Genomic DNA, 24,707 nt, shown 5'->3' with positions numbered 1-24,707 from the left:
AATTTAGGGAAGCGAGTAAGAGAGTCCTGTTTATTTCCAGTCTGACTAGACATCAACAAATGCAGTGGAGCCTTAACACACATGTAAAATCTGGGGTTTGCCTGACATTTTGTACAAGTCACGGAATTGGTGACATAGCTGTTGAATAAATCATTTCATCAGTATGACATCTTGATCTAGGACACCTATAGCTCATAAGAATGGATATTAATTCAATTCTGTGACAGTTTTCTTATGCAAATGAGGGCATGAATGAGATAATCAAAGGTAATATTTTTATGGACGTGGCATCAGTGTTTTTTTGGTTTATATCATTTAAATACTGGAATAGAATCTAGAATACTCATTGTGGTAGTAATTAGTTTCTAATAAAGCTGTCAATTTAACACATTAATAACAGCTCTAATTCCATTTGATGCCATTAGTTTTTTTGACGCCCAATTAATTATAGCCCTTCCACACCCCGTACTGTGATGAAAATACACCTTCGCACCTCCAGGCAACAAGAGCTGCTCTCGTGGCTTCCAGAGACACATTATTTTCATCTACGCTCAACTGAAGAGGTGAAATGATCCTAGTTGTCAGCCTTGAACTTATTTTTGGTTTAATTTGCCAAAATGTGGCAGGTTGCGACGGATGACAAGTGCAAAACTGCCTGGCTGATCAGCTCGACCCTTCACGGTTGTTTTGGAGGAAAATACACCGTGCACGTCCAGGCAATAACAATCGATGCATTTTTTGAGCCCCTGCAAATAGTTCGAATGAAATTCTGTTTGTCAGTTCATGCAACCACCCTTCGGGGCAATACTGTGACCCTAAAGGTTTTTTTCTCTGTCATGCACGTAAACAGCCAGATATCATTCATCTGCATAGAAACCTGTATTTTAAAAGCCCCCCCCCTCCAGGAAATATAAATTGTTTTTCAATCAGACAACCTGAATTTAACACAAATAAGTACCTAATGAACGCATCGCTCTATTTAGATCCATTTCCGCTTGCTTACTTGTTGTAGTTGAAGACGGAGTTGATCCGTGGTAAGACCGAGAGATCTCATTCCCCGGCTGCGACAAGCTGCTTGGAGCTCTGACACGCTCATCACAGCTACACCCTCAGCGGCAATCATCTGTAAAAACAAAATTTTATAATACAATTCAGGGTGAAAAGTGCATCACTCGAGCCCCTAACTAATTGTTTTCAAAATTACAATAAATTCGTAACAGGTTTTTGTGGTGTGGCATTTACCGTAATTTCCCGAATATAACGTGCACCCCCCCCCCCCCCCCCCCCCCCCCAAATTCAACGATCCGTTGCCGACCATTACGGTACGTGACGTCACCATTTTGTTTCGGTAATATTTCACTCTGATCGGCCGAATGACTTAGTCTGTGTTAAATTCTGCTTTTTTCACTCTTTATAAAGCACAGAATTTAGTTTCTTGAACTCATTTGAGTCAACGTTTATGGCAGCTCCGCAACTCGGACCATAACAAACGCAACTCGGACCATAACAAACGTAACAACACAGACTTCCTGTGTGTGTCCGTCAACTATATCTGTCCCTCGGGAAACTCAAACCCAAATAACAATAGTTCCTTGTGCTGTGTTTCACCAGTCAGTAAAATGACATTTCTGTATCTGTACAAGAGCCGTTTTCTTGTATTCCTCTATTTATTGGTGCTAAATTTGGGGTGCGCATTATACACGGGTGCGCCTTGTATTCGGGAAATTACGGTAATTAAGCTATCGACTGCACAGATAATAGGGCGTTGTAGATAATTGTGAGCTTGAATTTATCCCGCCTGAAGCAAAAAGAGCCTTTAGAGAGCGGCATATTGGGAAATATTCATCAGCTATTGTGTCACCTCATCATCTGACTTGATGGTCCTGAGTTGCAACATGAGTTGAAATCGCAACAAGTTGTTTGTGCCGATGGGCTGCAGCTCCAGCAGTTTGCACAGGGCCACCAGCTGGGGGCGCTCCAGGTGCTCAAGCGTCAGCTCGTCCTCAAACAGCTTTGAAAAGCGGACAATGTCCTTGGTTGTGGGCTGCTCGCCAGTGCCCCGCACCTGACGAGAATACATGGGCATTCATGTGAAATAAGACGAGCTAGAAAAATCATACCTGTTTACCGGCAAGAGGACTGTAGATATAAGACATTTTCGCAATCAAAGCAAAATGAACTCATTTCTTTACAACAAGACTAAACAGGGTGAGTTCAAACTCACATGTACAAGACAACTTTTATAATGTACCTGTTGAACATATGTAGAGAAGCGCTGCGTCTCATCCTCGCTCTGAGCCGATGCCTTGTTCCTACGAGCCATTTCTGCGATGGTCTCTTGGAGAAACTTGGCAAGTTCCAGCTTCGCAGCCAGGCCTTTCTTTTGCTTCTCCTCCTGCACAAAGACCCAGGTGATGATATTATACGCTGTTTATGGTTGAGAGAAAGATCATCTGAGAATTTTGGAATGAGTTCAAAATGGTTACACTTCTTAAAATCATTTCCTTGTTTCAACACATCATTTTTTTTTTTTTTAGGAAATCCTTTTCTCATCATCCAGACAAGATAATTTCTGCCTTTTTATGGCTTAACAAGCTGCCTCGTATTAATAAGACAGTACTGCGGCTGCCTTAGAACCAAGGAGGCCTGGCGTTTCCTAAGTTTTGTTCTTTATTACTGGCCATGTAATATTGACAAAGTCAATAACTGACTAATGGGAGACACCGACTCGTGTCCCTTATGGACGCGGGTTGAGTTAAGAACTTCAAAGTCTCTCCTTACCGCAAAACGTCCGCTAAAGATTCACTATCTCTCCCAGAACCGTGTCGTCATCAACTTAAAACATTTGGATTCAGTTTTTAATAAACTACGGCCTGGTGGGTCCTTCAATTCTTGCACCAGTAGCAAATAATCATTTATTTCTTCCATCCAACGTCGACCCTACTTTCACGAATTGACACGATAGAGGCCTCACCCGCATTTGAGATTTATACGACAGTGGCCATGTTATGGACTTCAAGGGGGCTACCAAAGAGATTAAACCTTCCTCAATCTCACTTTTACCGTTTTTTTTAAATTTTTTTTTTAAACCAAATAAGGCACTTCGTTCAAGCTACCTGTCCAGATTTTCAACTCAGTGCTCAACTTGGACCCTGCCCGTAATCATGCCATTTCATCAATTTCAAATTCCTTTGAATGTGAAGTGGGAGGAGGAGATTGATACCACAACATCAGACAGTCGATGGAGGCAAATTTTGGATTTGGTCCATTCTTCATCTAATTGCTTACTTGTTGTAGTTGAAGGCGGAGTTGATCCGTGTCATTGTGAACATTGTCTATTCCAGTGCAAAGTCATTTTCAGAGTACATTACAACAATGCTAATCTCGCAAAGATTCACCCACTGCTATCGATGATTGTAATAGAAGTAACTAATAACATGCTGACTATAAGCATATGTTTTGGCCGTGTCCTAGTCTTGTTGGCTTTTGGAGCCTGATTTTTGATATGCCGCAAACTGTTTGGCAAGAATTTGGGGAATGATCTTTGCATGACACTTTTTGGCTGCCCTCCTTTATCACTTGACTGGTCCGTTCAAAATTTTAGGCATGTGCCGGTATGATAACCTTAAGCCAAAATATCACGGTTTCACGGTATTGCTCTTACAGCTCTAAAATGTGTTACTTTGAGATATCTGGGTTTAAAAAAAAAAAAAAAAAACTTTTTTCCATTTAACAGGACTTTGGAACAGAAGTATAATGTGAAGTTAAAATAAATTTTAAAAAATAACAAATATTCTTAATGCAATTAAAATAAATGCAGTCCTTTAGGTGAGCCTAAACCTACAGCCACAGCTCAACATTATTACCATCAGAACAAAAATTATTGAATTATTTTCTATAACTCTCTTTCTCAACACAGACAGTTGCCAGAGAGGGGGAAAAAAAACGTCTTACCACCGCTAGACACACTAAACACGCTGGAGTTAACTCTCGTACCTGGTAGGAAACGTTTATGACTGTGTTTACTAAACTTTAATTTTGTACAAATGCGAAATCATATTGGATGTATTGCCTCCTCAGCAGCCACCCTCCGCAAACATGTTATACATGTCGGTTGGCCCTCCTCCTCCAAGTCGCGGCCATCTGTAACATTTCTGTAGCCGAAGTATTCCCATACCAGCGATTTCGTTTTCTTCGATGAGGGAAAAAGTTCAGGAGTTTCACATCCTCCAGCCATCATGTAGCACAGGTGACTCACTGACACTGAGCAACAACCGGTGGGGAAGGGTTGAGCCTTGCAGCTGCAGGCGAGGGATTTGTCCCTGCATTTTTGGGACATAAAAAATAGCTAATACCATAGGGACGGTATGAAGGAACATTTTTGCGGTTTTGAAACCGTTTTCATACCACAGTATACCTTGAAACCGGTAATCTGCACATGTCTAGTGCCAATACACCATGTCATCTCTTTTTTTTATGACCCTACTAGCAAGACGTCTTATACGGCTGAGGTGGAAACATGCACTGCTTCTGTCACAGTAGCTTAGAGAGGTGTTGACACATTTTAGGTTTGAGAAGATGAGACACTCATTTTCTGGTATGGGAAGTACGGTCTTTAAAACCTGGCAGCAATATTTGGATGGATTTATAATCTCCCCAGATAGCGATTAGATGCCCTGCCATCTCCTCAATTCCCCTTTTAAATTTGTTTTGAATTCATTTCATTGAATTTTGTTTATCACAATCTCAATGCTTAAATACTGTATTGTGTTACTGAATGTTCAAATCATGTTTTTTTTTTGTTGAAAATATATACTCCGTGGTACCTCGACATACAAACTCATCGACTTACGATCCTTTCGACATCCGACGTAAAATTTGACTCGTCATTTGTCTCAACATATGCATGCTCAAAATACAACAATTTATGACAGCGTCGCGATTTCATTGTTTTCTCGCAAAATGACAGCACGTTGGGTTTTTTTGTGAGAGAAATCAACATGGGTCCCAAGAAGGTTAGTGCAGGTGGTGAAAAAAAGAAAAGGTTTATGCATACTATTGAAATTAAGAAGGAGTGAGCTTGACAATATGACCGGAATATGTCTACGATCTCGACAGTCCTCAATCAGATGGAAGCCATCAAAATAGTCAAAGCATTCAAGGGGACGACTATTATCTCTACATGATTTAGCACTATTTCGGAGAGGTGGAACGCCTTTTGCTGATATGGATCAAGGAAAAAGACACCTCCACCTGCAGTCTCCTCCGACCTCCGTTCGCCAGTCTCTATAATTTAACTTTGTTGCGCGGAGCAAGTACGGGAGTCTCAAGCGGTGTGTCAAAATAAGTCGCCAAACAGCAATTTTTTATTGACATTTCAGCAGCAACGTTACACACAACTGCATCAACCTGCATTGACACAGGCAAAAACTAACAACCTGCGGCTTTTTCCTTAACCAAAAACGTTCCCCCCCGGAACATCATAACGGTAACTATCGTTCCATGGGTGAATTATGTAAATACCACTAAAAGGTGACAATAAAAATGCTTTTTTTATTTCCGATTTTTAAAATTTTATTGTTATTACGATTTATATTTATAATCTATTTGTTTCGCTATTTGTAATTGTACCTGATGTATTTATGAAGGATTTAGCATAGATTTTTGGGCGTATTCTTATGGGAAAATCTCGCTCGACATACGACCATTTCGACTAACAAAAAAGATTCTGGAACAAATTAAATTCGTATGTAGACATGTTTTTTCCCCTCTCTTTTGTTAGAGTGATGTAAGTATGAATGGCTTGTGTAAGTTCTGTTCCTCTTAGTCAAAAACATTTGTTTTCCCTTGAAATTTCTGTAAAGACCAATTACTATCATTATTATTATTATTTTACTTTTTTCTCTCATACCAAATGGACCAAGAAAAGATTATTCTTATGATAACTTTTGTTTGGGCTGTTAATTCTTGGACTGTGTTCTTTTGTCAAAAGGTTCAAATATAAAAATGTATTTAAAAAATGTAAAAGAATTCTGGAATGTGATATAGGCTGACAGGAAGGCAGTCTTATTGAGAACCTGTATAGACGCATCGAGCCACCTGATTATGAAATATTGTAGATTAGACACTAATGATACCATCATCTTAAAAAGTCACAGCCACTTGAAAACATTGTCATCACCCTTTCTAAACCTGTTTTTGAAACTTCACCAGCATCACATAAGCCGTCATAGCAAGCCGTGTCCATATAAGTCTGACGCCTTTAAGAGGGCAGTTGAATACCGGAGTCACTGAGGCAGGCTCAATAAACAACAACCACAGCGCTGCAAGTACCAGGAGATTAAAGGTAATTGTGGGACAGCACGTTGTGCCACAGCTTCCAAAGAAAATTGCTTTGATAAGACCAGTCAACTGGCTGTGAAGCCAGACACATACTTGCACCAGCAGGAATATGTGAAGTTACATAATCAGAGTGAACACGGCACTGGGGCCACGTGTGTGGGTGTTTGTGTGTGTGTGTGTCCACATACCTTTTTGGACTCTGTCTCGAAGGTGGAGGGCAACATGTCTGGGAAGAGCTTGAGGAAGACAGGAAGGAGGAACTCCATGAATGGGACAATGATGAATACCATGAAGGGCACCAAACGGAAGAGGTCAGCACACGTCCTCATCAGCTGTGAGCACAGGACGAAACAATATAGTTCTCTTTCTCTTTTTTTTTTTAGCGCACTGATCTTGCGGTACATCAGCATACAAGTCCTGAGATGTGCAATGGCCTAAATATAGTTTGAGTGTGGCACCTACAGCAAAGAGTCCAATGACTACATGTTCATATGTTGTCTACAGAGGCTACCCCCTGTTAAGGTCATGTTATTGAGCTGTACAACTTTGCCTTTAATTCAGTTGAAAACCAGAATGATATTTTTAAGGAGCAAAATAGAAAACATCAAACTGGAAAAACTTCTTCAATGTGTTTGGGCGATCCCCATTCTGTTTTACAAAATATGTTTTTTGCTATCCTGTGCAATATGTTGCTTTTTCTGTTATGTTCGAGTGGGAGTTTGTTGTTGTGAGAAAGTCAAACTTCAATTTTTGGTATGTAATATATATAGATATCGTCAACGATGTAGATAACGAAAATATTTTGTCAATGAAAATATTTTTTTATGACAATGATATGACGAGTTAAAAAGGTGTCTTGGGAGACTAAAACAGGATGGGACAAATGCCAGTTTTCATCTGACGAGACAAGAAATAGATAAAAATTTGCCACAGTTTCCATCATAAGTTCACAATGTGTTACATTTTCTTATCGAATGTGTAGTTCACAAGCATCGTAGCAGTGTTTGGTTGTATCGCTCATATGACGTGCTGCACAAACACCCCACACACACACACTTACTCACAGGTGACCTCTTTAGGCTCCAGACTTGCCTTTTGTGAAACACATATCAGGTGCTGCTTGGTAAGTTTTGTTTTCTTATATTTGCTAGATATGCTATGCTGCTTTAGCCTTTAAAGGTCTGTGCTGAGTGATCATCACACACTAAATGTAACTTGAAGCGTTAGCATAGGGTTCGCGTTAGCATTAACAATTAGCGTGGTGAGTGTCGTCTTAAACTCTTTGAAAACTTTACATACAGTTTGTGGCGTCCGGGTGAGTTTAAATAATTTAAAATAATGTACTGTTTTCCTGCTGAGTGTGTATTATCATCACCAAGAAGGTGATGACCTTGTAGATTCTACAATGATGTGCTTGTCTGTCAATGTTCATTCAAAATTGTTGGAACCCTTTTATTTATTTATTCATGGACTAAAATGTTTTAATTTTGCAAACGAAAACATTTTGAGTAATTGACGACAAAAACTAGACGAAATTTGTCTTGAGTTTTCATTGACTAAAAATAGACGAAGACGGACACATTTTGAAATTACTAAAATATGACTAAGATGTAAATTAAAAGGCCTACCAAAAACAACACGGTATGTAAATTGCACATGAAGTATGTTCACATGATCATTGCCCAAAGTTAAGAGTGTGGTTTGTTAGTCTGTCTTTTCTTATTGACATACAACATGATATGATGTGACCACAAATTATTATACAGAACATGAACCACAGGCAATTTAAACAAAATTAGATAGCGCAGCGCTTATCTGGCAAACCAAAGAGGATGGGGGATACTGTCCGCTTTAATATTTTGATCCTGCTTGCAGTATCATTTTTGGTCATCAACTTACATATGGTTTTAAGGTGGAGAAGGTATTGGACGTTAAACAATCAAAGAATTCTTACCCTTCTCCTTTCCCTGCGGGTAAGGATTTGTCCATGCAGCAGACTCCAAACCATCCTGCCAGCAACCGTTGTGTCGATGCCAAGCAACCGGAAACCATTGTAGTAATGCTTCAGCTCATCAACAATCCTGAGATACAGTGCCTTCTTCACCACTGCCCTCTCCTGCACCGTGGGTACAGTGGTAGCGGTGGGTGGCGGAAGCGGTGGCGATTGTGGTTGGACCACAGCAGCTTCAGTGTCATTTTTCTCATCTGATGGTGAATTCTGAGCTGGGGGTGATTTTTTACTTTCTTCATTTTTTATATCTTGTCGCCAAACAACCGAACTGTGCAGAGTGCGAGCAAGAAGGACAGAGCTGTGGCCGCAGCCCAGGTAGTTGTCTCTGTAACATCGGGGGTGGCCGTAGCGGGAGTGTCTGAGTGGATTCGCTGATGAGGAGATGTTACGTGGAGGTTCAATGTTGAGGTAGGCTCCTGAAGACAGTGAGCTGTGCCGCTTGGATAATAGATATGATCCCCTGGATATGACAAGAAGGAAAAACTGGTAAGATCCTAAACACACAGCAGAATCTACAAAGAGCATTTAGAGTTCAACCAAAGAAACAAAATATAAAGTTCAGACGACAAAAGATTGGACAATTTTACGAGACTTATCAGCTAGGTCTTATGTGTCAGGTGTTACTGAGTTCATGGAACAAATCCAAAACCTGCAGGAGTGCAGCTACTCAAATTTCTTGTTGCGTACATAAGACGGCAGACTTAACACTTGGCTTAGTCCCCTGACATTAACAGAATCAACTTTTGTCACTCACATGATCCACAAAGCGCAGTGTGCATTTAGTATTTGGAAAACTGATGGGTTCCTAAGGAAATACTATACATTTATCAACATATAAGCACACTGGCAAAGAAATATCACATTTGTTAATGCATTGTTTTCAGTCGTCTCTATTGATCAAAGGCATCTCTATTGATTAATTTCTGATTTTGTCATGACTCATTTGAGATTCGTAATGAGTTTTTTTGCTCTAGTGGTAGACAAAATCATTAATTCAGACTGTTTGTAAAAGTTTTAGCAGCCTTAGTTTAAGTAATCTACAGATAACTGAGCCTGGGCAATCTGGACGCAGAAACAGAACTGCTCTTGTTGCTGCTGATTGCTGGAGGGCGGGACATCCATAGTAAACACGGAATCAAAACAATAACTTTTATGGCAATAATTTATGAGACAACATATCACCCACTAAAATGTTATCGCAACAGACCTACCTGGAGAGATTCTTTAAATGCACCCCAAAACTAAATACTTAACGGAATATCATTATGTAATCACTAAAATGAGGTAATGCAGGAGGAAAATGTATAAAAATAAGGCAGAGGTATAATTCCAGAAAGGTTCATAATTATTTTAACACGCATCATGATGCAGTTTTAATTTTGAACAAAGGTTGACAGATATCTTGACCAGCCGATACATTGGGCCAATATATAGACTTTTTTCAAGATCGGCCTATATTAGTCGATATATAACCAACATAGTAGCATAACTGGTTTGCTCACTGTTTGGTGACGACCTTTCTAACAAAGGTCGACCGATATATTGGCTGACCAGTTGATCAGGCCGATATATGGAATTTTTTTTTCTAGATCGGCCAATATGAGCCGATATAATAGGATAACTGTCATATTCAATGTTTGGTTGATGATCTGCACCACCAAGTGACCAGTGTTACAAAAGGAAGTCGCAGAATACAAATATAACTTTGAATACATACCAGGGATGTCCCCAATCCGATCTTGTGATCAGAAATCAGGCCAATCGGAATCAGGTGAAAAGGATCGGGTTTTCAATTAATTAATTAATTAATCAATTTATTTTTTAAGAAACACTTGGTAGTTTTTTTAGTTTTGGTCGATTTTAGCGACGCCGGTGGTCAAAAGCGGTACTGTTTTCCTTAAGGACGAGCGTTTCCCATGAGGACCAGCGCACACCCGCAAAGTGTCATAAAATCACCAATCAATCAAAAATCAATCTCCTGGTCGCCTGCAGATGGATTAAACAACATTTCTGTTTCGAGCGGTTGTGTGAAGGATGAATAGTAATTAGGTAATGAATCCAGTTTTGGCTAAACAATAGCATATGACTGTTAGCAACTGTGTGGCTTACAGTGGCGCCCTCTCCCACCCTACCGGAGCTCGTCAGCGCTGATGAGTTCGGTTTGGGGGGGGGGGGGGGTGGCGTCACACCAGCGAGTGAAAGCCGGGCTTTTTTCCCCTCCTCAGACAAAACTTTTTGTCTCTTTTGTTGCTCTGCCATCTTTTCAAAATTTGCGCAAAAGGGTTCGCATCAACTTCCGTCTTTATAATGAATGGGGAAAGAAGGAAGTGACGTATGCCGTAAAGCAGTCAACACATTTTCTAGTTTTTTTTTTTTTTTGTGTGGCAGGGTTCTTGCCACCCTCCTCAAAGTTCATTAGTGCCGGAAAAAGGGATACAAATAAGATATAAAAGAGGTGTCATTCAACTAGTTGTCAGTTGACATTTTATCAAAAATGTTATGAAAATATTTTATAAAGGTTGAAAAATTACTTAGTGTTGCTTTAAGGGATACTTTTCATTCATTGTAATTATATTAATTTTGTTTTCATTAACAATTTATCGGTTTATTTTTTAAAAATTTATTCATAAAACTATATTTAAAATATGGATGAAAATAAAATGATAAGTAATTGTCAAATATAATTATAATTGACACCTGACATCCACATATGTGTACAACACATTTTGGGTCATGCTGTAGGACACGCTTGTATACCAAGTGTGAATATAATAGCAATGTAACAAATAAAATAATTATAATGTTTGAAAGTTTGCTGGCATAAATTCATCCCCGCGAGGTCTCCCCGGACACATAGAGGTGATTCTGTTTTTTTGGCTGCTATTTTTATTTGTTTGACTCGCCTGATGCATGGTGACATATTTTCTGATGTCATCGTTTAATTTTCGAAAAGTCAATATTCAGGTGCTGCATGACTTCACTTTAATTGCAGTCTTATGACTGTACAGTATTATTATGTATGAATGTTTTGTAACAACATTACAAATACGAACTTGCACTCAACCTTGTGATCTGACCAGTGATCATTTATTTAACCGAGCCGGTCGGTCCCCAACTCCTGAATATGAAAATCGAATTGAGATCATCATAAATATTGCAAAAGGCAAAAAAAGCTCTTACCTGGATCTTGTAACGGCAAAAAGCACCTGGTGGCTGAAGACTGCCATTGCATGGGTAGATCACTTTGGGGGCAGGAACATGAGAAGAAAGCACGCATATATCCAATTACAAATCACCTGTGAAACACTTTTACTGTTGAAGCATGCGTAATTTGCATACATCCAAGCGAGTTCCAAGTAGTTACTCAGCATTACATAATAATACACCTGAGTAATAAACCAGGGAGCCACGTTGCCAATTTTGCTGTCAGTCAGCTTTAAAACGAGCAATAAGGTACAATCAAATCTATGGTCACCGGTTTGAATTACACGTACTGTTGTAGAATAATAGTCTTTGTTGAGTAAGTCTTTGATACTCCGACGTGAATCAAGTCGGGCTCTGCGCTGCAATCAGCGGTCGAACTCGCAATATTTTGGTTATTTTCCACTCACGTGAGCAGAAGACAATAAACTGCTAAATCCACAACATTCATTCAAATGTCAGCCACAATCACAAAAGCATTTCCAGTCATCCACCAAAGCTTAACACTCACTGTATAGGTCGTGTTATGTTCGAAATCCACTTGTAAGTATCAGTTTCCAGCCTTAGCCGGTTAGCTCGTCATCTAGCTCGCTGGGCTAACGAGTGAAATGGCGAGCGAGCTCACCTCAACGTCAATGACCGAACTATCGCTGCTCACTGGGCGTTGTTCGGTGCGACGTCAGCAAAACAATCCATCCTCAACAAGAGGCCGTTATAAACAGAAAGGACGATGTTAGAAGAGGCCGGAGTGGTGAGAAATCCATTGAAGGAGCGACTTCGATATGAGTCGTTGACTGTCTTTCCTTCGCCTGACGCCTGTCTTGCTTTTTTTGGATCCCACTGTAACAGACCTTCTGCACTGACAGAACCCCTACTACGCATGCGTGGATGTGGCGCGAGTGGGCAACAAAGATCGTAAATGTTGCAAAAGACGCTCCACTTACGGTTTAAAACAAATAACTATACAGGGCATTTTTTGCCTGAAAAATCTGATGGCACACCATAGAACATACATCATTGTATGGGAGCCAACGGATACAGATGGGTTGAGTGGCCAAACATTTTACTCAAGTAAGACTAGGGTTACTTCAAAATAAGACAACTCAAGCAAAAGTAAAAACTTATTTGGTGAAAAGAATTCTCAATAAGTAACTGCTTTTAATGTCTGATTTTCTTTTAAACAACGGGATTTTTTTTCAGCATGTCACCTATATGACCTGTTATCATTATGCTGTACTAACATGTTGCATTCCCATGTACCCCAAAATATACAGGAATCATCCAATTCCGACTAGAAAAATCAACAGAAATGAAATATCACCCGTCCAAAGACATATTTCCTACTACGAAATTAAAGCGAATATATCCCCTGTTTTCTGTGGGCTACCGGTGCCAAATAAACACTGGGAGAGGTGTTAAAATCTGTGCTTTTGATTAATGTTGACTACCGTAGACTGTTTGTTTGTTTGTTTGTTTGTTTGTTTGTTTTACAGCGCTCTAAAAAGACCATGTGATTGAGCAGGCCGATGTGATCATAGGACCTCTGATTGCAAGCTTTTAGTTTAATTTATTTTTTTAGCTTTTATTCCACTGTCCTTACGTTCTCCTCAATATAACACCGCACAGTTTTGCTAATGCAGGAAACAAAATAAGTACACAACTGAAAATATCAAAATGTTTCAATTATGCCCAAATTAGACGTTTGAAACAAAGCATCCAATAACTGCTGTTTTATTGAGTGTATTTGTGCTTCCAGGGACCAATGCATCCATTTCGGCCTTTATTGGGAACACATTTTTGTTGTATTAGTTCTGACAGCTGTTTTTAGCAAATTTTTGGGTGCATAATCCTTAACTGATCTGTTTCTCTACGTCAAAGTTTTTTTGTTTTTTTTAAACTAAAGTATCCCTTTTTTGTAAAAAAAAAAAAAAAACACTACAGTACTTAACATAAATGCTCATTTCATTAAAAATGTTAAAATATTGACATACAATGAAATAAGAAATAGGCATGACTGTAGTTATTTAATATTAATGTCTTTACAGAGCATATGGCTAGTTTTGTGGACGTAATTACAACATACTAAGCAGGGAAGTTGTGTGAAAAAAATCTGACGTGATAGATGAAAACTGAGATCAGTTTTGGATTCCATATGCAAATAGAAGTCCATAGCAGCTATCAGTTTTTTTTAATATTGTCGCTGCTGTTGTTATTTTGAATCGCATAATATTCTATAATACTTCAGATAACACATTTTTTCCCCATATAACGTATGAAAATATCAAAATTAAAAAATTACCTAATAAGATATTTTAATCATTAAAAAAATGCAGTAACATCTGGTAGATGCAGCCCTCCACTGTTATTTGACATTTCCCCAGACATGGTATTATGTATACTTTGTATTTTGATATATCTTTTTGGTTTGTGAGACTCCAACTACACACAATGAATAACATGTTTTAAAATTAGCCAATAATGATGATTCTATAAATTACTGTGACAGCAAAGACACCCTGGCTGAGCAATATACAATATGAACAATACATATAAGTGCCTATTTTAATATATTTTAATATACAATATGAACAATACATATAAGTGCCTATTTTAATCTTATTTAACAGATGAAAATGTAAATACACAATTCCACCTAAAATATGTCTTCATAATTTCTGTAAATGTAACTTAGAATCATTATATTACACTTACATAATGTACATCTGTTTTACATCAATCAAAACAACAAAGTTTCCTTAAAGACACAGCTCAACAAATTTATTTCAAAAGCAAATGAATACTTGCGGACAACATTTCAAACTGAGCAGAACATACGTATTTGGCCATATAAAATTTGAAACAAAGTGGGAAAAAAGTGAAAACAATGCAACCCCCCCCCCCCCAAAAAAAAACAGTTAAAAAATGTAAAAAGCTTATAAACAGTGAATAGTTGAAAAGACGCAAAACTGGGACTTCTGGGAAAAGTCAAAAACGGCTAATAAATCGTGTAATCACAAAAACTGCAGCAAAAAAAGTGAATAAAAATACAAAAAAGGAGCAGCAAAAGAACCAATGTATGAATATGAATTTTTTTCCGATACATTTTTCAAGGAGATGACAAGAACAAAAAAAACTCAAAACAACTTTAAAGCTGTAGTGTGAACTAATTTCTTCACATGCCAAATAGGGTCACAAGTAAAGTAATTAAACATTGTCCACCAAATAAAGCATGAAAAAATAATTTATATGTTGTATATTTGACAAAATAATCGCGTTTCCGAAGTTCGAGCCTGAAAGGGGACGAACCCGGAAGTGATACGTCACACCGGGAACAGCGTTGGCAGCTCCATACATACGGCCGCCAAACAAAGCCCTTCAAACAATGATTCAAACAGCGATATAGACCCTACTCACCTACGTCACAAAATGGGCGTGTCGCTGTTTCCGGCCGCCATATTGTACCTATTTTTTAGACCTATTCTCATTGTTTTCAATTAGTCGAGCAAGTTATAGAGCAATTCATGGAAGCCCCGGTGTTATCTGACGCTGTAAACTCATTGGATGCGTTGCATAAAAGGCGTTACGTGGAAAAGCTTCAGTTTATCCATTCGCCAGATCCGTATTTGATGCCTAAATCGATGTTTTTCGACCCGCTGGCTTCGCCGTATTTGCCTGACATCTGCTATCCTGATATTTACTACTATCTTGTCCTCACAAAATCAGCCTATTCTCACGAAAGTTTGAAAAACTTTAAGAGCTTGGAGGCTTTTAAATGCTACGTTGCTGGTTGGGTGAAACAGGTCCTCGTACACGAAAATTCGGCAGGAATCTTGTGCTCGGAAGGAGAGTTACGAAATTTTCAATTCAAAATCTTTTGTTCTTGCTAACATCCACTGTCAAGTCTAATGTATTTCATGTCATTTGTCAATGGAGCTAGGGCTTTTAATGTTTATATGGTTTAGCGATAGCACTCACTACATACATATATGTAATAAATATGAAGTGCGATAGCACTACTCCAGATTGTCGCTAGTTGAATTTATTTTTTGGCTTTTAGCCTCAATAGTGAAATTGTAAATTAATTGTATGACACCTGTCTGATTATCCCCTTATAATTATATATTAGGTAGTTCATTCACAACGTCTGAGTGTATGTTGTCGACGATTAGCCTAGCAATGATCTTAATTGTGGTTGTCAGCCCAAAACCCAATAAATATATATTAAATGCATCTTACCAGATATAAAATGACTACTACATAATCTGTGGTAGTCGTTTGGAGCCCAGTTTTCTCGTCGAATTGCAGCAGTCAATCTCGGTCTCCTCTTCGGGTCTCTCGGAATACGGTAAAACTTCAAGTCTCTCCGTCTATCTTCTCTGTTTTTGCAACCGACCGCCACACACGACTTCACCATTTTGATTATTAATGTTAACAAGCAGAAAAACACGCCATAATAGGAGGAATTTACGAAGCGCTAATGTATTAACATGACGAGTATACGGACATGGCGCGGGGGTGTGGCTGTGACGTCACGTGAGTAGGGTCTATAAGCGATAGACCGAGCGCAAGGGAGGAGATCCAAGTTTTTGAAGAGTTGGAGGAAGAAGAGGAGCTTGGAATTTTTTGTTGGATCTAACATGTATTAGCCAGACGCTAATCAGAATGCAAACAATGTACCTAGACTACCTGACATGGAATGGATACAAGACCCATCGAGATTACAACATTGGTAAAATATAGGCTGTTATTATTTTTATGATTTGAAGATGCAGGCATTTACACATAATGTTATGTTTTTGTCTATCTGATGACATTGTTAAAAAAAATAATAATCAGACTTCATGTTCACTTTGGCAGATCCGGCAGCTCTCGTGCATATAAAATAATATAAAAACGTTGGGGGGAAAGAAGGAGATGAGTCGTCGATGGCTTTCTCCACTTTATTGTGGTAACAATAAGAAAACAAAATAATAGCGGACTGCCGCCACATTCGACCGCAAAGTTTTGCTTCTCGCCGATCTCCTCCTCGCCTCCTACTCCAGCGTCTCTTAAACGGATCGTGCATAGTGTCGTTATGAGCTTGTCGTTTACAAATGTATCGAACACACGACGTGCTGACAACCTTGTCTCTTTATTAACACATGGAGCAGTTCTTATGGAAAAGTTAGAACACAGCTCGGCACAGCTCTCGGCAGGAATTGGCGTCTAATGGCGTGAGGAAATGTAGTTTTTTCACACAAGCGAACAGATTACAAAGCACCACTTCAGTGTTGTCCCGAGACTACATTTCCCATGATTCACTGCGTGACCTGCGCGCTCGCTGATTCGCTGCGAGATTGACTCAATGGCTACGCTAAACCTACACGCTATTTTTCAGCTGTCACCTGTCAGCGGCTTTCATAGCTTATACTGTTCAATTCCACAACAGTAGGCAGCTATGGTTTGACAAAGTCATCAGTCATCTATCCAAAAATCACTTTTTGGCAAATCCTTGATCATAAGCAGACCGGTTAAGGAAGCAGGCATCTTCGAAGTGTTTGCAGCAGAGAACACTACTCGATGATGGCCTGAAATTCATTCGCTTCGTGCGAACGAAAGATGTTCATTTACGTGCCCTGCTATCCTTGGGCCACTCATACAACTTTTCGTTTGAGCGAGAACAAAACATCGCCACACACCGCCGTGGCATCTTACTGAGAAGCAATGCAACAAACAATACTGTTCTATGGTGGACTTCCCTCGCACGTCTAGGTGTGACGTAATTTCCGAAGATTTCCGAAGAAAAGCATTTTCGTTGTCAAGGGCGTTGCTATGGGTTAAACAAAGAATCTGGAAGGGTTGCGTTAAAAAAAATAATGAAAATATGCTTATAATTGTTTAGCCATTGATATTATTCAAAAACATGGTTGGCCAACCTTACTTCAAAGTTCCCCTTTAACCCTCTATAGAGTATTCCTTGGCTGCCACTGACGGGTCTAAACGTCCAATTCATTTTGACTGGGAGGGGCCAATGAAAAAAACAAACAACAAAACAAAACTAATGAGCATCAGAGACTAGAATAACCCATTCATTTGCCATATACATCACACTTACACCCCAAAAACTTGCTTTCAAATTTCGCTGTGTTCTGTAGAATGACAATAAATGCTTTCTATTGTATTGTTATTCACTTTTGGTAACTAATCTGATTGGCAAGTTTACCACAACACAGGTGGACATCACATATTGAAACAATGAATCACATCTAGCGCAGTCAATGGCCCTGAAACATGAGCCCTCAAATTCAGTCCTCCTAGTTTAAATGAATGGGACGTCTATCCTTGTCAACAGCAAGAAAGAGTTAAGTACTATGAAAGTTTAAAAAAAATAAAAATAAAAAACTTTTGATGGTACAACCACATTTTTTTGTTTTCATGTAATATTGTATTAACACTTTTATTAAAGCATGATTTTATTTGTTCATTAAAAATGACTAATAATAAAAAAATAATAATGTTTATAATTGTACCGTAATATGGCATTCACATATGTGGACATCAGTTTTTGGATCATATAAGTCAACATGAGCCAAAAAGGTCTTCATTGGATTAGTTCTTTTTAAAATGACCAAATGCCCTATGCAGGGTTTAAAAACAGGGCACCGTACTTAGCACATGCAACCAATTTTGTTTCATGGTATCCAAAATAATGTATTTGCCATGACCATTTTCAGGTTTAAATAATAACAGGACCTGTTTTTTTTTTTGCAGCATGTTCGACTTTTGGTTAGCCAAGTATTTATGAGGCTGAGTGTTTGAATCCAAGCTCCAACCTTCTCTGTGAAGTCTGTGTTCTCCTAATATTCCTCATTCCCATACGTGGAGATTATGGGGGGGCCGGGGAAGAGCATAGCCCCCCGGTGCCTGAAATTTTCATTGAATGTAATTGACCTTCCAATACATTAATCTAAAATTAAGATTTTGCCGGTAAAATGTTGTCCATAAAAGTTGTAAAGCAATAAAACAAACAATAAAAATGAATGGACAAAAAAAATATTTTTCTAATGGGTCAAAATTAATTTTCGAACAGATCATGTGACTATCACCTGAGGACAGAAGATGAATATACGTAGTTTTTTTTCTAAATTACGCTTTCAAAAGCGACAACTACTGAGAACTAATGATTGAAAATGTGGACCGTGAAACGCCGGAGAGCACCGCCAAAATGGTGAGCCAAGTTTCAGTTTGTCCACTAAAGATTATAATTGTACAACAGAGCCACAACCGGGGTATCGTATTCAAGCGTGTGAATGACTGGAAAACTTGGCATTAAATTGGATATGTCAGCGGAATGCAAAAATCGGCGTCTACTTTTCCACAGAAAAAATGTGAGTCCACATACACATCACTGGGATGCCTGTATTTACGAGCATGGTCTGAGCTACTAACCGAACATCTATCTTGGAAGTTAATTTTATTGCTGACACCGCGTTTCGGGGTGAGCAACATGTTCCCCCCCCCGCCACAAAAGTCAAACTCCGCCTATGCTCATTCCCAAAACATTGAAGATTCTAAATTTCTCGAGTGGGATTGAATGTGGTTGGTGTCCTGCATTTTGCTTGACCAGTCCAGGTAGGTTGAAACTCCAGGTCACCCGCGAGCCGAGAGATGATAAATGGTAGATCTAAAAAAATACAAAAATGCATGGATCTACACCAGCGATATTAGTACAGCACAAGGAAGAACGTCTTCAACTGCATTGGTTACATAACAACACTTTTGGATTCTCACTTTTTGAGACTACAGTATTTTTAATGTAAAATATGTGCATTACCTCAAAGGTTGGGACGCAATGCTGAGCTGAGTACACTAATGTAATACCAATGCAGAGGATTATATTTTCTTTTTCATTTGTAGGCGTGACCGTGAGTTTGAAGTCTTGGCCGCTGCATTGATCCAATTAACCAGTGAACTACACGTCCCGAGGTGCCGCATGCCGCTTTGAACGCCTCCTAACGCGCTCTTCTAGTTGGGAGCTCAAATGAGAAGAGCGCTCCGTGTCGAAAGCCTCTTGTTTTTAGCAGGGTGTCATTAAAATCTCCGGTTCCTCCGCTGAAGAAGAGCCCAGCTTTGGGATTGGGTAGCGAGCAGATAGCGTAACATCCCCCGCCTCCTCTTCGTGAAGAATTGCGTTAAAAGGAAAAAGGATAGGCCTGCCCTTTATCAATATAATAGAAGGCATTTGTTTTTTTTAATTTCCCTTACTTCTATATTAAACGAAGACCCGTTGCTGGCTGGTGTATGTGTTTAGAATGGGACACGCTGAAGGTATTGACATTTTTATTTGCCTGCATTTCGCGACTCCCCGTCAAAAATTCGTGCTTCTCTCAAGCAATTTCCTCTTCTTCATTCGGTGCATGTTTTTCTTTTAGCGCAGCTACCGATGCACGCTCGTGTGCATTCGTTGCCGGTGTAACCCTTTTTGCAACGACAGCTTGCTTCTTTTTCCCAACCACATTCTTCCTAAAGCGCCAGTGATGGAGGAATAATCACGCCAGACAGGCAGCCATATTGGCAAAGTACCGTTAGCCTAGCACGCGTTAGCCTCCCCCCTTTTCATCTTATTTCGTTTTGCAATGTCCTCAAACGCACACGTTACGAGCGTTAAACGCGTGTGTTGTTGCATTAAACATGTCAACATCATTTCTTGTCTGTGTTTTAAGCGCCCCTGAAGCCACGCAGAACACACAAGATGATCATTTTGCGGCTAGGTAGCTTCAGAGCTAACATCCCACAAGGCTATAAGATCATCCAGTGAGACGATTGTGTCTGCGCAGATGTTCCCCCCCGCTGAATCAAACCGAACATCTGTAATCAAGCATTTATGATTTAGACCCCTTACATCATTCAGAAATGTTTCCGTTACACGCTTTAGTCGTTTTTGTGACCGCTGGACGTCACCATACGGATGTTTACATCACCATTATCTACCTTTGCTTACAGGTTAAAACACTGGCAGCCCCCTCCTCACCTTTCCGAACACCTTAAACACAATAAAAGTGTCAACAAATTGGTGCTGAAAACTATGCTGGACACTGCTCTTTGTTTTGTTTGGCGATAACAAGTCGCTGTGTTTGTGTTGGTCGTCTAACCACGATGAGACGCGAATTAGGTCGTTAGAAACCTCGAACAGAAACTAATAGTAGCTGATAGGATTTGTTTTGATGTCTCGTTATAATTAAACTGCTGCTCTATAATTAACTTGCATGAAGTTTAACCTGTTTGCTATTAAATTCGAAGGATGGAACAACAGTAGTTTGACATTTCTTGTGGTGGGGCAAGTTGATTATTACTGTAAAATTTGGTGATTAATACATGTCAAAATACATTTTTTAATTAAACATAAAAAAAGGCCAATTTAAGTCTTCCTAATGGATGATTTTTCACATGAGCCTTGCCATGGTGTTATGTGTCTTATGAATCAGGCGATAATTTTTATTTACAATATTTGACATTTCAACAAGAAAAAAAAATCTAAATTATCACACAATCTTTGTGGAGTCTTTATCGTACATAGTCTGGTAAATATAATAGCAAACTCAAATTCAGTTAAACCACATGAAATATAGGCTGTTTTGTGCATATCAGCAACAGAGTCATGTGGTTTAGCAACACCGTCCTGTGGTACATCACCCCTCTTTAGAGTTCACATCAAAGACAAATACTTGGGTTTTTTTTTAGTTTTCCCTTGGTCTTTTGGGTGTTCTATCAGAGTATGTTGAAATTGTTTGTCAACTATTTGCCTGTGAAACCATTTGATCCATTTGTTGTGCTCAAGAGCTGCATAAATATACTAGTATTTGACTTAACAAGGACTCCCTGTTGTTTTTCCTCTCGATGTGGCGCATTTCCTACAACCTGAGTGTAAATGAAGACGGACCTGGGAAAACAAAGAATGACTCTTGGCTGCGATGAGTTGGCCAAAGAAAAATACATTCATATTCTCCATTTCTCAGGACAGTTTATATGAGGGCCCTTCATATTCTGACACATTGTCATTGCAACAGACACTTTGTGACACTTCAAAAATAAATGAACCCATTTTTTTCTGGGCATATCTTGAAATTCCACACAGCCAACTCACGTTTGTCTAAATTGTACTTAATCAGGTACCTCAAATCAAGGGAGTTAAAAAGAAAGCCCATCCAACACATGTAGTGCTCGCTTAACTTGATTTTCCTCGATGGCTTTGGAAAGGATGGTTTTTTTCGCCTTGAGAGTGAATTTTTGGCTATGTTGTGTCGAAAAAGAACAGTTTGTGGGACACTCTACTGCTTAGAAGCCGTGCTGTAGCTCTTTTCTATAGGACAGTGGTTCTTAACCTGGGTTCGATCGAACCCCAGGGGTTCAGTGAATAAGTCTAAGGGGTTTGACAAAGGACCTGCAGGGCCCTATTGTTGTGCGTTAACAAAATCTAAGCAAAGTGGCCTGTTAGACTACATTTTTGATTGGCTCCCGTGCAATTTACACGCTTTATTCCATTTCTTTTAACTGCTTGTCCTCTATCTGATGGGAGGAGAAAGTTTTGCTCTGTGGAAGGTTGACTCGCACTTGATATGAATAATTACAACGGACTGATGGGCAAGATGGACTCAAATTTAGACCTTTTTAAAAACATACTGTCAAAATGAGAAGAAAGCTGAATGGGAATCCGCTTCGCTATTGGGTGAGATATATTGTTAATTCCAAAGAGTACCACGAATGCATATGTAAAACTAGTGGGGTTAGGTACCTTTAGCACAGTTAAAAACCACTGCTCTTGAAGTAGCTTTCTTGAAGTAGTCTTGAAGTTTTCTTGGGCATAAAGTTTTGATGAAACCCACTTTTCCCGATATATCAGTGGCACCAAGGTTTGGTCGACCCCCAGCAGACTAAAAACTCTTCCACCTTTAATTGCAACACCAATATTAAGTTTAAGCTAAAATGAACATCCATAAAAGAAAATAGAGCATTTCCTATTCACCCCTGTATTCCTAATCACCTTGTTTTACGGTACCACAGTTCAGAATTCTGTCTTGAAATGTTGGCTTGAGATTACTGTTGTGAGTCTGTGTTGTGTGTCTGATTAGTATTAATAGAAATGTGTGCGTGTTCGCTGTCGTATCACTAGCATTTATAAATCACTGAACCATATTGTGGCTTATAGTGCAAAATATACCAAAACAAACCATACAGTGCTGTAATGTCCAATCAATAAATCATATATACCAGTGGCGGAACAAATGTGAACAGGGCCCAGTGGCGATGAGTATCGACGGGCCCTTTGAATATTACCGTAGTCTGCCGAATATTTCAATTACGAGGTGCTTTCCTCAGCGGCCAAATATTTGAACATACCTGTATAATAAATCTGTTATTATGCATTCCCTTTTTTCATTGCATTCATTTGTTTGTATTTGTTTATTGTTGTCACTTTATTTGAAAAATTCTGATAGATGTAAAGTAAGTTTCCATAATCATTTAAAGTGTTTTGCATGTACTCCTGGAATTGCATTCCTGCCAGTCATAATGAAGTACCCACCCAAAAGTGTCCACACTATGAGCAAACCAGTATAATTTGCATTTTGTTAACTTTTGTTTGGCCATTATGCATTTCTCCCTGCATAGTTTATATCATGTATGCAAAATTCAAAATCAAGTCTAAACTTTCTGGGCTAAAAAAGAGAAGTTTGAAAGTTGCTTCACTAATTTTGACTTATTTCCATTTCAACAGGTCCAGTCAAAGAAAAAGACAGTTAAGGATGCCGGAGCCCAACAATGGATTTCTCCTTCTCTTTCATGCAAGGGATCATGGGAAATACAATTCAGCAACCCCCTCAGCTTATTGACTCAGCCAACATCAGACAGGACGGCACCTGTGACACCGGCAGCGACCCGGGTGAGGATGGCGGTACCTCCTACGATGCGGCCCTGGATGCAGACTTCTACCCTCCCTCAGCGTCAGAGGACCTGCCACACGTCTCCAACGGCTACCCACCGGGTCTGGGCATGTACGAGCCACAATCCAAGTTCTCCATGTACTCGCAATTCCCCAACGGTTCGGCCAACGGCTATGGGCCCATTCGCAGCTACGCGGAGCACGGTCTCCTCATGCCTGGGGAGAGCACCGTGCTGAGGGGTCCCGGTCTGCAGGAACGACCCCGCTCCCCTGTATCACCACCGCTGTCCACGCACCACCCCCACCTGCACCACCACCATCATCACCATCACCTCCCCCATGCGCACCATTTCCTCTCAAACACATCCCACATCCAAAGCCACCCGCAGAGCCCCCCGCCGCTGCCCCTGCCCACCCAGCACCACCTTCCCCATACGCCTCACATCATGACCCACACTCTGCCTCCTCCTCCACCCCTGCATCTGCCCTCGTCCAGCCCTCCGCCTTCCCTTGTGGACAGTACCCCCACCTCCCAACCGGTCCACACCCCTGCAGAAGCACTGAAAAAAACCACCTCCCCTGAGATCAAGCTGAAGATAATAAAGACGTATCAGAATGGCAAAGAGTTGTTTGAAACGGCACTGTGTGGAGATTTGCTGCAAGAATTGCAGGTATCTCACTCAAACCAACTTTTTTTTTTCTTTTCAGGACACTCTTATAACCACAGGTGACACAAAGTGCTGTACATAAATACAATTTGATTATAAGACAATGTAACATGATTGTTTAGAAACGAAACAAAGTTTAACTGTATAATGAAATACACTAAGGTTGTCCCAGTCACATATTTTTGCACCCAATTTAGAATCCAAGCAATCTGATTTTAAGGATCTGCCGATACCGAGCACCGATCCGATACCTCGGCAATTTATTCATTGATTTAGAGCAAAATATACCTTTTTTTGTTTCTTTTGATAACATCTTTGTTGTTGTTGATAACATCCTAGATAACCTTGTTGCTTTGTAGCTCCCACGTAAAAAAAACTCTTAAAACACTTCACATGATGCCGATCTCTTAAAAACATTGGGTAGTACAAAATATTTTATTCTTTTGTTGTTCCTTGTACATCTTATTTTGTTGCCTTGTAGGGAAAAAAACAAATCTTTTTTACCAAATTCCGATCTTCTAAAAATGACGTAATCGGGCCTGATTTCTGATCATGTGATCTGATCAAT

General features: G+C 39.6%; 2 protein-coding genes across 13 annotated transcripts in view; one reads left to right on the top strand and one right to left on the bottom strand.

Moving 5' to 3' along the window:
- Positions 1–24,707, bottom strand: part of letm2 (leucine zipper-EF-hand containing transmembrane protein 2) — a 49,767-nt gene that overhangs the window by 12,355 nt on the left and 12,705 nt on the right. For 7 of the 9 annotated variants that reach the window (XM_057831000.1, XM_057830995.1, XM_057830996.1 and 4 more), the window contains 6 exons: positions 11,534–11,595; positions 8,297–8,813; positions 6,531–6,674; positions 2,252–2,395; positions 1,862–2,065; positions 1,004–1,123 (listed from right to left, as the gene is read on the bottom strand). In XM_057831000.1, coding sequence (XP_057686983.1) covers positions 1,004–1,123; positions 1,862–2,065; positions 2,252–2,395; positions 6,531–6,674; positions 8,297–8,813; positions 11,534–11,580 — 1,176 coding nt within the window. In that variant the 5' untranslated portion in view covers positions 11,581–11,595. Of the gene's footprint in view, positions 1–1,003; positions 1,124–1,861; positions 2,066–2,251; positions 2,396–6,530; positions 6,675–8,296; positions 8,814–11,533; positions 11,596–12,065; positions 12,443–24,707 lie in introns of those variants that run through there. The other 2 variants (XM_057831001.1, XM_057830993.1) reach the window with 2 other exon arrangements.
- nsd3 (nuclear receptor binding SET domain protein 3) overlaps positions 19,541–24,707 on the top strand; it is a 37,629-nt gene continuing 32,462 nt past the window's right edge. Inside the window, exons 1-2 of one of the 4 annotated variants that reach the window (XM_057830988.1) lie at positions 19,541–19,861; positions 23,307–24,142. In XM_057830988.1, the coding sequence (XP_057686971.1) occupies positions 23,351–24,142 (792 nt within the window). In that variant the 5' untranslated portion in view covers positions 19,541–19,861; positions 23,307–23,350. The remainder of the gene's footprint in view (positions 19,862–23,306; positions 24,143–24,707) is intronic. The other 3 variants (XM_057830990.1, XM_057830991.1, XM_057830989.1) reach the window with 3 other exon arrangements.

Source organism: Corythoichthys intestinalis, chromosome 3 (assembly GCF_030265065.1).
Source record: "Corythoichthys intestinalis isolate RoL2023-P3 chromosome 3, ASM3026506v1, whole genome shotgun sequence".
In the NCBI taxonomy this organism is placed as follows: domain Eukaryota; kingdom Metazoa; phylum Chordata; class Actinopteri; order Syngnathiformes; family Syngnathidae; genus Corythoichthys; species Corythoichthys intestinalis.
The sequence above is the reverse complement of the archived record's forward strand: the minus strand, read 5'-3'. Positions and strand labels throughout refer to the sequence as shown.